At 35.7% G+C, this 17245-nt stretch overlaps 1 protein-coding gene across 24 annotated transcripts in view; it reads right to left on the bottom strand.

Annotated features, from left to right (window-relative positions):
- RFX3 (regulatory factor X3) overlaps positions 1-17245 on the bottom strand; it is a 322024-nt gene that overhangs the window by 196945 nt on the left and 107834 nt on the right. For 6 of the 24 annotated variants that reach the window (XR_010113770.1, XR_010113771.1, XM_063609884.1 and 3 more), the window contains 2 exons: positions 13351-13433; positions 12180-12235 (listed from right to left, as the gene is read on the bottom strand). The exons of 14 other annotated variants lie outside the window; for them this stretch is intronic. Coding sequence is in view for 8 of the 10 variants with exons in the window: in XM_063609884.1 (XP_063465954.1) it covers positions 12180-12235; positions 13351-13412 (118 nt within the window). In the remaining 2 variants the exon portion in view is untranslated. The remainder of the gene's footprint in view (positions 1-12179; positions 12236-13350; positions 13434-17245) is intronic. 4 more of the 24 variants (XM_063609889.1, XM_063609903.1, XM_063609897.1 and 1 more) reach the window with 1 other exon arrangement.

Raw genomic sequence — 17245 nt, 5'->3', positions numbered from 1 at the left:
TTCCTTTGTTTTTATGAGACAGAAGCACTCAGATATCGTTAATTTTCAAAGCTGAAATGCTAAGAATAAGTAATTAGGCTAATAGTAATTGTTCTGACTTCATCGTTAATTAACCACTTGAAATTTATTTGAGCTTGGTAACATTCAACTGATATTCTTCTATGCTCTCTTAATAATCATTGAAACTTTCTACCAAAAAAAGGTATTCTAAGAAGCCTCTAGTTACTAATTAGTTAACACACTTATGTAAGGACTTTATATACATTATTTCATCTGTACAGAAATCCTGATGTAGGTACTATTATCATCCCATTTCTTATGGATGAGAAAACTGAGGCATAGAACTTAAATAATTCTATCAACACCAAGGTCATATAACTTCATATAACTAGAAATGGGCAGAGTGAGAACTTGAATATGCTACACCACCTACTAAGCCAAGGAGAAATGAAACATGTTGTTTCATTTTTTTTTAACCTACCCATATGCAGTATTAGGCTAATAATATGAGAACAATTTAGATGTTTAACACACCAACTATTATGTAGTTCTGTGTAGAGTCTTTCCTATGTTTTCATTCTTCTATATTATGGGAATTAGATATGCTATAATTTTTTAATCCAGTTAATAGCTTTCCATGATAGATCACCCTCTAAAAAAAATCTTAATTTCATTTCCAGCAATGCAGAGTACCTGACAAGCTGACTGTCTATTCTGTAGATCTCAGCTAAGACTAATAAAAATGACTGAATCATGGAATATTCAGAGTTTCTATACTACCTCTGCTGAAGCATCAATACAGATAGGCTTGTTGGAATTTGAATTAGGGCTCAGAAAATGTTAAAAATCAATGTGCCACAGTGATTTCAGAATCTTTTCCTTCTGAAATCTCAGAGTTGAGCTCTTAGGTACACACCGTAACGCCCACTTCTAAAGGAGTAGGAATGACTGCCTGCAGCTTCTCAAGACGCCAAAAGAAGGGGCAATCTCAACTCGTTCATTCACCAATGAGTTTGTTTCAGTGAGTCTCTGGCACAGGTGCCAGGGGTTGTTGCTCCCTGATCTTTACATTTGATCACAAACTGCATTCAGCAATGGCAAGAAAATGGTATTTAACTCTACTTCCTAATGGCACTGCAATCAAGGGCAATAACTGATAAAGTAGAGCTTTAAGGAAGGCCGTATAGGCCAAAGACACTGTTCAGGGTTATTAAGCCCCATAGCAATCCCATAGGTAATCCTGCAGTACAACTAACATCTCTATTCCTGCTTGAGCACAGGGCCACCCTTCCTTGCTGCATGCCAAGTAATTCATCATATACCTTGATCTTTTCATTTGGTTGTTTCAGTCAAATGCTTATATAGAACATACTTTGTTACAACGATCGGCCAAGCAGAGGAAAGTAAAAAGAAATTTTTCAAGTCTCACCCAGGCCTTTTTATTGTACTACTTCACTATTTCAAAAAGTCTGTGCTGTAGGAGTTATCTCTCTCTGTCTCTCTCTCCGTCTCTCTCTCTCTCTCTCACACACACACACACACACACACACACGGCCACACACACACAGACAACAGGTCTTTGGTATCAAAACTTAAGTTGGACACACAGTACATCACACATGCACATGCAGACAAACACAGAGGGAGAAGACCTTCCAAATGGCTCCACCTTGACTTATAGGGTGTGACTGAGGAAAAAGTGTTCTAACTCCAAATACAGTAGTAGTCTTCCACTACTGCCTCTTTTTACCCATCCCTGGCAGAGATGGTGGTCGGGTACGATAAAACTACTTTGCCAAAAATAAACTTATTTTGCCAAATGGCCAATTTGACAAATTACCCATTCAGTCAAAACTTGTTTCTTTTAACCATTTATATTGTTAACAGCTACTTGTACCGAATAAAATAGTTTCAAAGAATCTTTTAAGAATTCTCCGATATTTAAGTTGATGGTTCGGGCTTTTAATTTACCTGAAAGTAAATACTGTCGTAATCCAGCACTGTGGCCTACCCATGTCATATTCTGTCATTTTGCTATTTTCTAGGCTAACAACTTTTGGGGATCAGAATCTATTTATTTTAAATCAAAGGGTTATAAACGTTTTGAATACCAAAAAGTGTATAAACGATGGTATAGAAGATTTCTTTCTTTTAGCACATTTTCTATCCACTTAAACACATTCTATACTTGCCTTAATTCACGTACTTGTTAACCAGTTGAATTGGATGAATATGTTGCTTCCGTTTTAAGTAACTAAAAAGCATTCAGTATTTGAAATATCAATGATAAAATTGGCATTCAGCTGCGTTAGACTGATAAATAATTCTATTGCGAAATATCAGGGTTGAAATTGCAATGGAAAAATTAAAATCAAATTAAAACTTAATAATTACTTCCCACTAAAAATTTCAAAAACTTTTGCAGCTATTCTATGCAGCATCATTTATGATAAACTTTGTATGTAGTTAATACAAACACATTCCAGGCAGTTGACAATTTAGAAAACTGCTCATTAGACAAAATGATAAATCAGAGTATTTGGTAAATTTAACAAAATGGCCATTCGGTGAATTTATGTTTCAGCAAACTGGTTTTAAAAAAACTATCTATTCAGTGAATTGATCACCCAGTAAATTTTCTTTTGGTGAAGGAGTAATCGGTTTTCAGATAATTGGCCTGCTTCCCAAAATCACAGCCCTTTAAAGCTTAAAAGTATTCAGATCACCCAGTGCAGGCTCCCATTTCACAGAGAAACTGAGAAAAATCAACCAAATGGATCCATTAGTATCAGATCTAGCATTAGAACTCAAGACTCCCAATTCCCAGTCAAAAGCTCTTTCTAACAGGCTATGGTTAATAAAAGAAGAAAGGAGGAAGGCACTCAGAGGTAGGAGGGCCTGACAGATGTGCAAAGTGCTTACTACACAACGAAAGAAATACTCGTATAACATGGAGAATGCAATCTTAAAATAAGAGCTTCTCTTAGACGTTTACAAGTCCCTTTCTCACATAAATGAGTAAGGCTCTGTTTCAGGGTGTTTAACAAGATTTCAAGTGAGACAAACTGTGTGTGTGTGTGTGTGTGTGTGTGTATGTGTGTGTTTGTGTGTGGCACTATCAACTAAAATGGTTCACAGGACTTTATATTCTATAGGAATTCTGAACCATCTTGCCAACTTGTTTTTCTCTATCTACCAAAATACTTTACATGGAGTATCTTGGTGTTCCATGCTCAGTATTTTATTATTATACAGAGTTTCTGAGTGTTTCAGGCTCAGAATTTTATTATTACATCATCTCTGGATGCCACTTATAATATACAAACTGACTCTATTTACACTGAAATAAAGAAACCAAAAAGACTAATTTCTAGTTTTCCTGGAAGAGGGAAAAAGCAAAATTCAACACAACAGTAATTGCAACCAAAATAAACAGGGAAAAAATTCTGAATTTTCATTTGCAGCAAATAAGTGTAATTTTGGGGTGTGAGATGGAAACCTTTTCAATGTAATGGTTTGTGTAACAGCTTTTACAAGGTGCACTTTTCACTGTCAAACAGCATGAAATGCTCATAAGGGTAATCAGTTTTAGATGGCAAGTTTACAAGCTTTCCACAACATGCACTATTTATCTATGTTAAAACGTTTTCCTATTACCTCTTTACATATTATGTTCATGCATTCTTTTAAAAAGATTTAAAAACTGCTTTGTACAAATGTAACTCTGAAACCAACCATACTGCTTGATTTCTTTAATCATCTGATGCATGCTATTGGTTTTTATTAGCTCATAAGTTACGCATGCCTAATTTACATAAAAGTAGTATTTCTGTGATATGATATTAACGCAAGGTAGAAGCAAACACCTCCCAGTATAACTGACTCAAAAACGGTATTTTCTATGTAATCTTTCTTATGAAGGAAATGATATTCTTGTTGTACCATAAGAGTTAGCTAATATTTACATATTATATTAAAAATTACACACAAATATGGGCTGATTACTTCTCATGATCCATGGAGCCACTTTTCTCACAAACCAAATTTATAAGGATGGTGTTTTCTAAATAAAATGGAAAGGTTATTTACATATGAAAATTCTATTCCCTTTCCTTATAAAGTTTACTCAACAATGAATACATAAATTCTTTTTCAATTAAGACAGCAAAGGAATTTTTTTAAATGTAGGAGAGCGAACCAATCCATTTTCCTCTCTCTCTCTTTCTTTCCCCCTTTCTCTCTTGCTCCTTTCTCTCCTCTTTTTTATTTATTTATTTTTATTTTTTTTTTTTTTGAGACAGGGTCTCATTCTGTTGCCAAGGCTGAAGTGCAGTGGCATGATCTCAGTGCAGTGGCATGATCTCGGCTCACTGCGACCTCCACCTCCCAGGTTCAAGGAATTCTCCCAAGTAGCTGGGATTACAGGCACCTGCCACCAGCCTGGCTAATTTTTGTATTTTTAGTAGAGACGGGGTTTCAGCCCAGGGGAGCCTCTGCCTCCTGGGTTCAAGTGATCCTCCCACCTCAGTCTCCCGAGTAGCTAGGATTATAGGTGTGTGACACCACACCCAGCTAATTTTTGTGTGTGTGTGTGTTTTTTTTTTTTTTTAGTAGAGAGGGGATTTCACCATGTTGGCCAGGCTGGTCTAGAACTCTGGACCTAAAGTGATCCTCCTGCCTCGGCCTCCCAAAGTGCTGGGATTACAGGTGTGAGCCACTGCGCGGGCCTCTTGTTCCCTTCTCTGCCTTTCCTCCACCTCCAATTATAAGGACCAAGTCAGCCCCACAGTCAAACACTGGCTACACAACAGCCCCTCCAAAATACTCTACGTATATAAGCTGAGTCAGGAGTGAAGCTTAATTGTATCATTTTCTTCTTTGAAATTATTTTCATACATCTGGACAACTACTCGTAACATTATCCATAGGATCTTATATTCACACCATTTTAAACATTATGGGCATCAAAAATAACAGCTAAGCTATTTTCAGTACTTAGACGTAAGCCACATGGCCAAAATATTCAGTGTCTCAAAACAAAGCTTACTGTGAAATCGGATCAGTATCTGATTTGAGTATTCTTGGCTTGTACTTTCCAAAGTACAGTAGAACTACTTCATAATAAGACCACTAAAGGTCAACACTAATCATGTCGTATTACTTTACTTTATCTATGTTCAGAGAAATGTAAGCTCACAGACTCTAAGGTTGGACAGGCCTTCAAGGTGACCTTGAGTCATGGTTAGTGCCATGATCTGTTTGAATATCCATAATGAAGCTCTACCACACCATTTTATAAGGAATGTTATGAATTACAGAATTGAGCTCTTAAGTTGACTCAAAGATAATGCTATTTTTGTTTCAAGTAAATAAATAGTAATTATCTATAGAGAAGTAAAAGGCTTCAAACCATTTAATAAAGATGTATTAATTCATTTAGTTATTTTTTTCTTCTTGAGAGGGCTCTAAACAAAAATATCATCTTCCTAAGGTAAATATGTAAGTAAAAGGTTATAAAAGAAAGGTGCAAAGGGTGAAGTTGGCATTTCCCGAAGCTTAGGGTAGTTTCAGGAGATGCACCGTGGTTGCAGTAAAAGCTATCACCTGGCTTAAAATAATTGGATTCTGTCCACTTTTTAAGCATACTAATTCTGTTACAGTTATTCTTAGAAAGAAAGGGAAATTTATAACTATCTTTGAATGACCAGAAAAAAAACTGCAAATTTCTTACTTTTAAAAATTTTTGATGCTGGCAATCCTACCAGTAAATTCATTTTTCTTCCAAATTGAATATTAATAAAGCTACCACCAATGTTGAAAATTTGTTTATTATTTAATGTGAGCTGAATAAAAATCAATAACCATAGAGAACAGGGTAACTTCAGAAAATAAGATTCTAATATGTTTTACATTGAGTCTAAAAAAAATCACACTTCTTTAATTGGTTAAAGCACAGCCTTCATATATAGGAAATTTTCTCAATTTAACAGGAAAAACCAAAAAAACTCTCTCCTTGAGAAATACACAGAAATTTTTACAAAATTGTCATTTTATAGCAAGATCGATTTTTTTTTCAGTTACAACCTATTCTCCTAAGGATACTAGTCCCAGCTTTTCATCCAAATTTCCCAAATAGAAACATCGGCATCTTCCTAAGAAAATATTAAAATACCTGTTAAAGCATAATGTAATGTATACCAAGTAGAACTCTTTCAGTGCATTCAATTTACTTAATAAATTGTTTATGAAATACTATGACTCAATAAATAATTCATAATTTAGTTAATTTATGTTCCTTCTCAAGGATATACAATCAAATTATTTTCATATGTGAGTTTAATATTTTAGGAACATCATACTACAGCTTATGATTTGTTTAAGTTGCTAAGAAGTGAAGACTTTTATTTTTAAATGGCCCACCTTTAGTATTTAGATTACGTTCTTTTCATGTTTCAGTTTAACTTAACAAGACAAAAAAAGAACCTCAGTGAAGAAAAATATCTAAAACTACCGCAGATCCTAGACAGAGTTTCTTTAAAGAATTCATCCCTGTTTCTTTCTCCTTGCTCTGAAGACAAGGAACAAATGCTTCCTGAATGTGAAATTCACCCTAACAGTTCATTGCTTTAATACCTTTTGAGTAGAGACAGTTGGAGCAAATATAAGCTAAGTTCTGCAGTGTAGCAGTTCTCTTGACAACTCTTAGTAAGGCTGCAAGTGAAAACCCTTTATGCTTTTTTGAATAATATCCCAGTGTGGGAGGATGAATACTAAGTAATAAATCAGGAAAAGAAAAAAATTATACTCTCCACCAAGATAACATGAAGAATGGTAAGGCTAGTGTTTGGTACTTACAAATTCTCCCAATAAATCAAGATTGTCTTCTTTCATCTTTACCTCCTCTGTTATATCCAATTAAAAATTTTAAAAGCTGCTATTCATTGAACACCTACCACGTATCTGCTACTAAACTTAATACTTTAATTTTCACAACAACCTTGTGTGAAAATTATGTGTGTGTTGCTTGCGTACTTTATTGAAATGGGACACTGAGTTCCAGAAAGATCAAATATTTTTCCTAAGAGCTCAACATTGGCAAAAGACAAAACTAGGACACACATGGAACTACATCTGACTGTAAAGGCTATGCTCCTGCCATAGTCCAGTCTGCTTACAATACTTTTAATGTTTTCTGTATTTCCAAGTTAAAAGAAACAAAATTTGTGTTTCATATTTGAAATATTCAAAAGTTATGAGAATGTCAATCTTAAGAGTAAAATCATTATATCATCTTGCAAAATTAAAAACACAATAGAGTTAGTTAGCTTTCATTATTCATACTAGTTGAAATATCCAAAGACATATTTGCTGCCCTACCAAAAGAGCACATTGCAGTAGATACCACTAGCATATAGATAGATAGATAGATAGATAGATAGATAGATAGATAGATAGATAGATATAGTTGGGATCTTGCTCTGTTGCCCAGGCTGGAATGCAGTGGTGCAATCATGATTCACTGCAGCCTCGAACTCTTGGGCTCAAGCAATCCTCTTGCCTCAGTCTCCCAAAGTGCAGAGATTACAGGCGTGAGGCACTATGGCTAGCCAACCAGTACCATTTTCCACCACGCCTGGCCAATGACTAACATTTTTAATATACACAGTAATAGTTCCAGATCTATTTAAGAATAAAACTAACAAGACCTACATCCACTATAAATTCAATAAAGCATTCCATTACTGAAGGCAGGTCACTGCTGTTAGATGCTGGGAAAGATCCCAAGAAGAGGAAAGCATTAGCTTCCTTGGCTATCTCTTCTTTCTTCTCTCCTCAGCAAGGACTAGTACCCTAAGATACATCCTTTGCCTTCTCTGTTCTTCTCTGTACACACTCTCCCTGAAATAATATTTTGCAACTTCAACTTTCACTTGTATATCATGATGACTTTCTAATCTCTTGCTCCAAATCCTTCTCATTTACCTAAATTCTAATTCTATAATGTGAACTGCCTCTTTGCAAATGCAACACAAAGAGACCCAAGATTATATTCTCTCTCACACCACATCAGTGCTGACCCCTCAATCTCTCTATCAGTTCCTAGAAGGTGGCGGGCAATGTTCCTGAAGGTCACAGCCACTAGCCTTCCTGAAGTTTTATTCACTACCTAGATCTCTTCAAACTCTGAACCCATTTGGTTTAATCATACCTGCTCATAGTAACTTCAGTTATATTAATCATTGCTTCTCTAACACGTGCACAGCATGTTCCAAGGTGTAAAGGACTGATTAAAGTCTGCAGAGATAATTTACTGTGTAAGTAAAATAAGAGCACTTACTTGGGAGTCAGCCAATTACTTCCAGAATCTTTACATGACAAGTATATTTGAAGTCCTGCCAAGCAATTTAACTAGGTGCTTTATAAATACTATCCCAGTTAATTTTGACAACCAAGATAGAAATCAAGTGTTGTATGAGCACATGGGACAACAGCCCTGTAAGGTGATTATTCTCCATATTTTAGCATGAACATTATACTGGTTAAATAACTTGTCCAAGATCACATATCTAGCAAGCAAGAGTACTAGAGTTCAAATCCAGGTGTAACTGACCTAAAGACCAGTATTCATTACATTATGCTATGTTGGGCCTGTTTCTGCCATTTACTAAAGCCACTTTAACCTGAGCCTCAGTGTTCTCATCCAGAAAAAGAAAGGATGTTATCAGTATTCTTATTAGGGGGATAAAAAAAAGCCAACAGAAGGGCACCTGAAGTGAGAAATTCTCAAAGTTCCCATATGTACACCCAATATGATTCCAGTATGGTCCTCTATCCCATTGTCCCTGGTGCTGTTGAGAATCACTGGCTTTTCTTAGCCTATACATGAAGTGGCACATTATTTGAAGGTACACTGTGATAAGTTAAAGCAGCATATGTTAAATCACACAGAAACCACTGAAAGAGTAAAACACAAAGAAGTAGAGCAGTAAGTCAATTAACAACATAAAATGGAATCATAAAAATTAATCAATTAATCCAAGAGAAGGCAAGAAAACAGGAAAAAGGAACCAAAGAATAGACAGAAGAAACAAAAAATAAATGGCAACACAGTAGATTTAAACCCAACCATATCAATAATCACACTAAATAAAATTTAAACACACCAATGAAGAGACAGAGATTGTCAAACCTTATAAAAAACAAACTAAATGCTTTTTACGACAAATGCACTTTAAATATGACACAGATAGATTAAAATTAAAATGATATAAAATATATATAATGCTATATTAATATCAGGCAAAGGAAATTTCAAAGCAGGAAATATTACCAGGAATAAGATTTCATAATGATAAAGGAGTCTATTCATCAAGAGAATATAACAATCCTAAATGTTTATGTACCTATTGTCAGAACTCCAATATACATAAAACAAAACCTAGTTGATCTGAAAAAGAAATAATAAAATGTAGTATTATTGATGGATATTTTATATCCCTCTTTTAATACTGATATAACAAGTAGTAAAGATATAAAAAAATTTGAACAGCATCTATCAATTTGTGCAAACCGACATTTATAGAACATTCTACCCAAAAACAACAGAATATATACCCTTCTGAAGTACACACAAAACATTTAACAAGACAGACCATACCTGACCACAAACAAATCTCAATGAATTTTAAAGGATTCAAATCTTACAAAGTAAGTCGTATGATCACAAAAGAATTAAGTTAAAAATCAGTAACAAAAATATAAAGCAAATCAAATATTTGGAAACTGAATAATATATTTCTAACTAACCCATGGGTCAAAGAATTAAAAGAGAAAGTATTTTGAACTGAATGAAAATGAAAACATATTATCATCTGTGAGATGCAGAACCCCCTCAATAAATTTGGGTGAAGAACAAAAGAAAAAGAATTAAACGACTAAACAAATCAACAGTTTTACAAGTGAACAATTTCAGGAATTATGATTAAAGGAAAGGGGATCATAAATTCATAAAATACTAGCACAGGAAGAATTCTAGAAATCCTTTTAAAATTTGTAAACTCACAAAATTCACATAAAAAACAGTTCCAGGAAGAACACATGATCTGCTTAATAGGGTTTATAATAGCAAGTATTTTTAAATGAGCAGTCTTGGCCCGTAGTGACATTATATAAATATCTGAGTTCTTTAAATGCCTATTTTCACCTAATAAAAGCAGATATAGATTCTACAAAATAGATGTGCATATTTGTTGGCCTTTATCTGATTAATGTGAGCATTCTCTGCTTTATTTGTAAATTTTCTATATTTTACATAGCACAATGAATAAGAGTGTTGAATTCTCTATCCACATTGCCTAAATTCATACTCTAGCTTTACCACAGTTGAGTAGCCGTGATATTCGGTAAGTTACTTAAGTACCAATGCCTTAGTTTCTCAACTATAAAATAAGAATAAACTATAAAATGAGTATAAATAGTTCCTACTTTCTCACAGTGATTATAAAGATTCAACAAGTTACTGCTTTCTGTGGGCTTACAACAGTGCCTGGTGTATGGTAAGAGCTAAATAAATGGTAACCATTATTACATAGCATTGATTTATAAATACTTGAAGCTTTTTTGATTTTTTTTTTTTGTTTTTTTTTTTTTTTTTTGGAGACGGAGTCTTGCTCTGTCACCCAGGCTGGAGTACAGCGGCACGATCTCGGATCACTGCAACCTCCAGCTCCTGGGTTCAAGCAATTCTCCTACCTCAGCTTCCCAAGTAGCTAGAATTACAGGCACCAGCCACCACACCCAGCTAATTTCTGTGATTTTAGTAGAGATGCGGTTTCACCAAGTTGGCCAGGCTGGTCTCAAACTCCTGACATCAGGCAATCCGTCTGCCTTGGCCTCCCAAAGTGCCGGGATTACAGGTGTAAGCCACCATGCCCGGCCAAATACTTGAAGCTTTTTTTTTTTTTTTTTTTGAGACAGAGTCTCGCTCTGTCACCCAGGCTGGAGTGCAGTGGCGCAATCTCGGCTCACTGCAAGCTCCGCCTCCCGGGTTCACGCCATTCTCCTGCCTCAGCCTCTCCCAGTAGCTGGGACTACAGGCGCCCACCACCACGCCCGGCTAATTTTTTTGTCTTTTTTAGTAGAGACGGGGTTTCACCGTGGTCTCGATCTCCTGACCTCATGATCCGCCCGCCTCCGCCTCCCAAAGTGCTGGGATTACAAGCATGAGCCACCGCACCCGGCCTACTTGAAGCTTATTAATCAAAACACTGATTTGAATGTTTTAAATTAGGTAACATCAATTAAAATAGGATATCATCACAGAAAAATAAGTTGCTTAGAATTCATATTTTTAAAAAGACAAATTATTCAAGTTATTTGAATGCCAATGTTAAAACAAAGCCGGGGCAATCTCTTTTCAAAGCAAGAGACACGATCCAATGGAAAATTATGTATTACATGGAGTGTTTTTGGATTAACCAATACATTTAATAATACCACATGAGATGATACAAAAGTTATGTATTAATGTTGTCCTGCTGCCTTCAACTATTTCTTATTATATGCTCCATTCAACCAGAATTTATAGAGTTGAATATTTTAATTTTAATTTTGAAGGATAAAACATTTATTTATGAATTTGTTTTAAATGGCTAAAAGGCAACATTCAGCAGTATAGCACTGGAACAATTTCCATTTGGTTTAAAAAAACAACAACATAAATGTGGAACACAGTTCACATTTTTTTATTTTGTGCAACTTCGATACTTTCAACACTGCATACGTTACTAAAAGCACAAAAACAGATGCTGTACTATCAAATTGTAAAGAATACCAAATTGATATAATTATACTTTATAATTTCTTCCAAGTATCAAAAGGACAAGTTTTTGTTTTTTCTTTAATTAAAATAATCTCATGGGTCTCTTATATGTTTGGTAGAATAAGATAAAACAATTATATTTTTTACTAAGTATCTTAAAAATACCATATTTTAATAAAACCTGCTATATGTAATCCATGCTCTGTCTTTTTGACACTGAGGCAAACCCTTCTTACCTGGGCCACATGAGCATGCACCTGAATCAATATGGTAATAAAATACCAAATAAGTCTGTAAAGTATCAACTTATCCTGTTGTACTCTTCTGAGAACTAAGTGCATGATTAAATTTACTGTACCTTTAACAACCTGCAGTTCTCCGTTGGTATCTGCAGGGTATTGCTTCCAGGACCCCCTGAGGATACAAAGATCCATGGATGCTCTAGTGCCTTATATAAAATTCTGTAAATTCTACTTAAATAGTTGTTACACTGTAATTTTCATTTTTTTATTAATTATATTTGTACATATGTATGGGGTACATATGAAATTTTGTTATATGTAGAATGTTTAATAATTTTTTATTGTTTTTTATACTCAAATATTTTCAATCCATAATTGGTTGAATCTGCAGATGCAGAACTTGTTCACATGGAAGGCAAACTGTAAAATTCCAACCACAACCTCTGCATTTGTAAAATCAATTACCTTTTTCTTCTCCTCCTACCATACTCAAAATTGTAAGGAAGTCTGTCATCATGGCACATGAAGGCAATGAGGGAGACTAGCTAAATGTGGCAGAAAGAACATCGGGGCCCACAGCCCCACTTGTTCCTCAGAACCACCTCCCAGCCTCCAACCATCCTTCAGTTAGCCAGCAGTAGATTAAAGCTCTCACCATGTGTGCTGCCTTCTTCCAGATTTTTGCAATGAAGCACACCAATCAGCAGCTTTCACCACTTGGGAGAATGATCAAGGCCAGGAAAACACTCATACACAGGTTGAGTACTAATAGGACATTCTATGGTTCATGAAACCAAATGACCCTACATAGAGGACAGCCGAAATGTGAACACAGAAGCCCAGAGCAACATAAGAAAGCTACAATAGTTGTGAAGACCAATTGCAGTCATAAATATCATCACCATCAAATACTTAGCTACAGCTTTACTATTTATAAAATATTTTTACATACATTATTTTATTTGAACCCCACAACAGCCCTTTTAAGAGGTAGTATAGGTATTTTTTATTAATAACTGTATTTTGCAGGTGAAGAAACTGAAAAAGGCTAAGAGACTTGTCTAAGGTCATTTTAAGTAAGCAGTAACTTGACTTCTATCTTCCCCCAAACTAACTGTAGATTTCAGAGTCTTTCAGCTGCATCACCGTATCCCACATAGATAAAAGAAGAGGGGTAAATTTTAAGAGGCAGGTTCCACAGCAAAGTCAGTAATTATTTCCATAAACCCCTGTATTTTCCATAACTGCCTTTATTCATTAGTACTATTCTTTCCTTTACTTCCTTACCTCCATTCATTCCTGGTTCTTTTCTTCAGATGATCCAAGATGTCAGAAAGCATTTTGTCCATTTAAATCCCTTAGATCCTGATCTGCACAACCAAAGATATCCTTGGGTCAAATCTGAAACCAGCAAATATGGATCTTTCTCATCTGTAAAGTTCTGTGACTAAAACAGAAACTAGTCTAAGGAGTAATGAAATCTGTGGACTCTCAGAGATAAATATTTCTACTATGTGCAAAAAAAAAAAAGAAGGCAATAAATAATCAGTAAAGTATCTCCTGAGGCTCTGGACTGACTGTCCCCTGCAGGATGGCCACATTCAGTGACTGAGCCGGAACAAACACTGAGAATAACTATCTAAGTCACAATCAACAGCAAAATAAGATATTAATGAACCTCTAAAGAACTACTCAGATCATCATGTTAAAGGTTTACAGTATGTTCAGAACTCAAAGCTTACAAAGTCTTGAGGAGCCGGTCAAAACCAACTGGAGAAAGCTAACAAAAACAATGGAGAAGAAACCCCTATTGATTAAATGCAACTGTTAGGCAGCATTACTTGTAAAGAGCTGAATATCCTCCTTTCATCTAAAATTTAAAGTAAAATAAACTTTATTATAGAAAAAAGGAACATTTAAATTATCAAACATCGAACTCCATAGAAATAACCCTGGTTAACAACTTCTAGTCTATTTTGTAAAAATATATGACAGAAGGTGCATGCATTTTTAAAGCAAATACTCTATCTAGTTCTTATTGTTGTACAGAATAGCAGAAGATTAAAACTCTCAGCATTTCAAGTCCTTGACCGATATGAATTCATTTCGTTATCCCATTAACCTGATGACACAGGTAGTATTACTCTGTTTACAGATGGACAAATCAAAGCATGGAGCTGGTTTATTGTCTTTGTAGGTAGAGTTGCCGTGTGACACTGATCACATATGGAAAGTAAATCCTCATAGACGAATGCGGGCTTCCTCTCACGTCACCTCTAATCTATTTTCTTTCCCTCTGCCCCTCTGGCCTTCTATTCCTAATGCAATGGCACCTAAGAGAGCCTATCACAAAATTACTCTAGCAGGCAATTTTATTCCAACAACAGGATATACAGTTCTGCTGACAGGAACTGATAGGAACTCTGAAGCCAGAGACTGTGCTCTTCTATATTTTCCTGGGGATCATGATAGTGTTGTAAGTGACTTGTCTTAAAAAAATAAAATAAAATAAATAAATAAATAAATAAATAAATAAATAAATAAATAAATAAAAAAGCTAAGGAGGCATTTGGATAAGGAGACCTGATTTGTTCTTCAGAGTAGAACAGGTACCTAAGGGAAGGCAGGAGCAGCCCTAAAAATTACTAGTATGACAAGAGGCTGGAGAACAAAACTCAACCCATGGGATTTACCTCAGGTGAAAACTCTTTAGCTAAATCTTCCTGGCACAAATATCAGTGAACATTATCCCACTCACCCAAAATGAAAACTAGTCTTGTTTCAGCCCAGCAGGGCTGACTGCAGAGTCAATAATGGCTTTTTTCTACATTCCCAAACTGATTCTGAAACAAACCTGGGCTTTGTGTTGCTGTTGTTGGTAATGGTGGTGGTAATGGTGGAAGTTCACATGTGTGTGTATTTTAAAAAAGAGATGACCTAAAGTCAAACACAGAAACACTGTGGCTATTCCACCCTGGCATGGGGTAGATCTGCCCAAACTTACAAGATTATTTTGAATTGTTAGACAAAGCAAAGGAGAAACCCTTCTGCCTTATTAGAAGCAACTCTTTTCTACCTTTGATGCTACTGGGAATCAAAGATCTTTTAAGTGATTTACAGATCAAATTCAACAACTTGAATCATTCATTATGCCAGTTAAGAAGACTCCAAAATAAGTCAGGCTTATTATTTTACAGATTTGTACAATTTAGCTACTGGCTTGAATGGTAAATAATATATATTATCAAGTGAAAATATGATATTCAAAAAATGGGCACTGACTGAACACCTGTACTATGTAAGGTATCTGCTATATATAAACACTGGGGTTCAGGAGGTTTTATAAAAATAAATGGATTCAAAAAGAGAAATGTGTTTCAGAAATGTGATTTCTATATAATTACCGCAGGATTGACTATCTGGACTGTGACAATGGAGCTATATTTAAAAAAATAATTAAAAACCTCTATAAAAATAGTACTTTTGTCAAGAAAATAAAGATCTATGTGAAAACTGACAACCTTGGGAAGATAAAAGACAAAAAATAAGTTATTTCCTTATTATAGAACTATCCTACAGTTTAGTCAGACTAAAGGCTTCTTTCTGATGACTACAGGCTTCTTTCTTAATATCAATTTAACACTATCCAAACATATGGTGAGAATTCTATTCAACTTTAAAACAATGAGTAGACACAGAGCAACTGGAGCTCTCTGTGAAGGAAGGAATATTTTCAAATGGTACGACCACTTCAGAAAGCACTTTGAAAGGTGCTTCTGAAGTCAAACATATAGTAACCATATGACCCAATATTCCACTCCTAAGTATTGATCTAACAAAAATGAAAACATTTGTCTAAACAAAGACTTACAAAGATTCATAGAAACTTTGTTCATAATAGCTAAAACTGAAAACCAAATATACATCAAAAGGTGAATGGACAAACTGTAGTATATTCATAAAATGAACTACTACTCTGGAATAAAAAGAACTATTCATATGCTATTCATACACATAGCACATGAGTGAGTCTCAACATTGGGCTGAGCAAAAGAAACCAGACACAAGAGTGCATAATGCTTTATTAATCTATTTATATGAAATTCTAGAAAACAGAAATCTCATCTAGAGAGACAAAAAGTAGATCAGTGTTTGCCTGGGGCTGGGGATAGGTACAAGGGAGCTCTGGGGAGTATAAAAATGTTCTACAACTTGATTATGGTGGTGGTTACATGGACATAAATTTTAAAAACAACTGAATATTTTTTAAAAGGGTATATTTCATTTTATGTATTATATATTTTCATATATATATATAAAGGTAATTTTTAAAAGGAATAAAATCTTAGAATATATTTAAAACAAGGAGGCCGGGCGCCGTGGCTCACGCCTGTAATCCCAGCACTTTGGGAGGCCGAGGCGGCGGGATCACGAGGTCAGGAGATCGAGACCATCCTGGCTAGCACGGTGAAACCCCGCCTCTACTAAAAATACAAAAAATTAGCCGGGCGCGGTGGCGGGCGACTGTAGTCCCAGCTACTCGGGAGGCTGAGGCAGGAGAATGGCGTGAACCCGGGAGGCAGAGCTTGCAGTGAGCCGAGATTGCGCCACTGCACTCCAGCCTGGGTGACAGAGCGAGACTCCGTCTCCAAAAAAAAAAAAAAAGAAAGAAGAAAAAGAAATAGGAGCCTGTCCCTGGTGAACTTCAGGTACAAAATCACTTCAATTTCATTTTGTCCAAATACCACTTCAATGAGAAAAATATTTAAATACCCAGAGGTGTCTGTGAAAAATCTTCAGTAGGGCATTATCTTCCCAAATATGTGGGAGGAAGAATGATAAATAGCAACAGTAGAATCACTGTAATTACATAATTGACTTTTTTTTTTTTTTTGAGAGGGAATCTCGCTCTGTCGCCCAGGCTGGAGTGCAGTGGCACGATCTCCACTCAATGCAAGCTCTGCCTCCCGGGTTCACGCCATTCTCTTGCCTCAGCCTCTCCGAGTAGCTGAGACTACAGGCGCCCGCCACCACGCCCGGCTAATTTTTGTATTTTTAGTAGAGAAGGGGTTTTACCGCGTGAGCCAGGATGGTCTAGATCTCCTGACCTCGTAGTCAGCCCACCTTGGCCTCCCAAAGTGGTGGGATTACAGGCGTGAGCCACCATGCACGGCCCATAATT

The sequence above is a fragment of the Symphalangus syndactylus genome, chromosome 9, assembly GCF_028878055.3.
Source record: "Symphalangus syndactylus isolate Jambi chromosome 9, NHGRI_mSymSyn1-v2.1_pri, whole genome shotgun sequence".
Lineage (NCBI taxonomy): Eukaryota > Metazoa > Chordata > Mammalia > Primates > Hylobatidae > Symphalangus > Symphalangus syndactylus.
The sequence above is the reverse complement of the archived record's forward strand: the minus strand, read 5'-3'. Positions and strand labels throughout refer to the sequence as shown.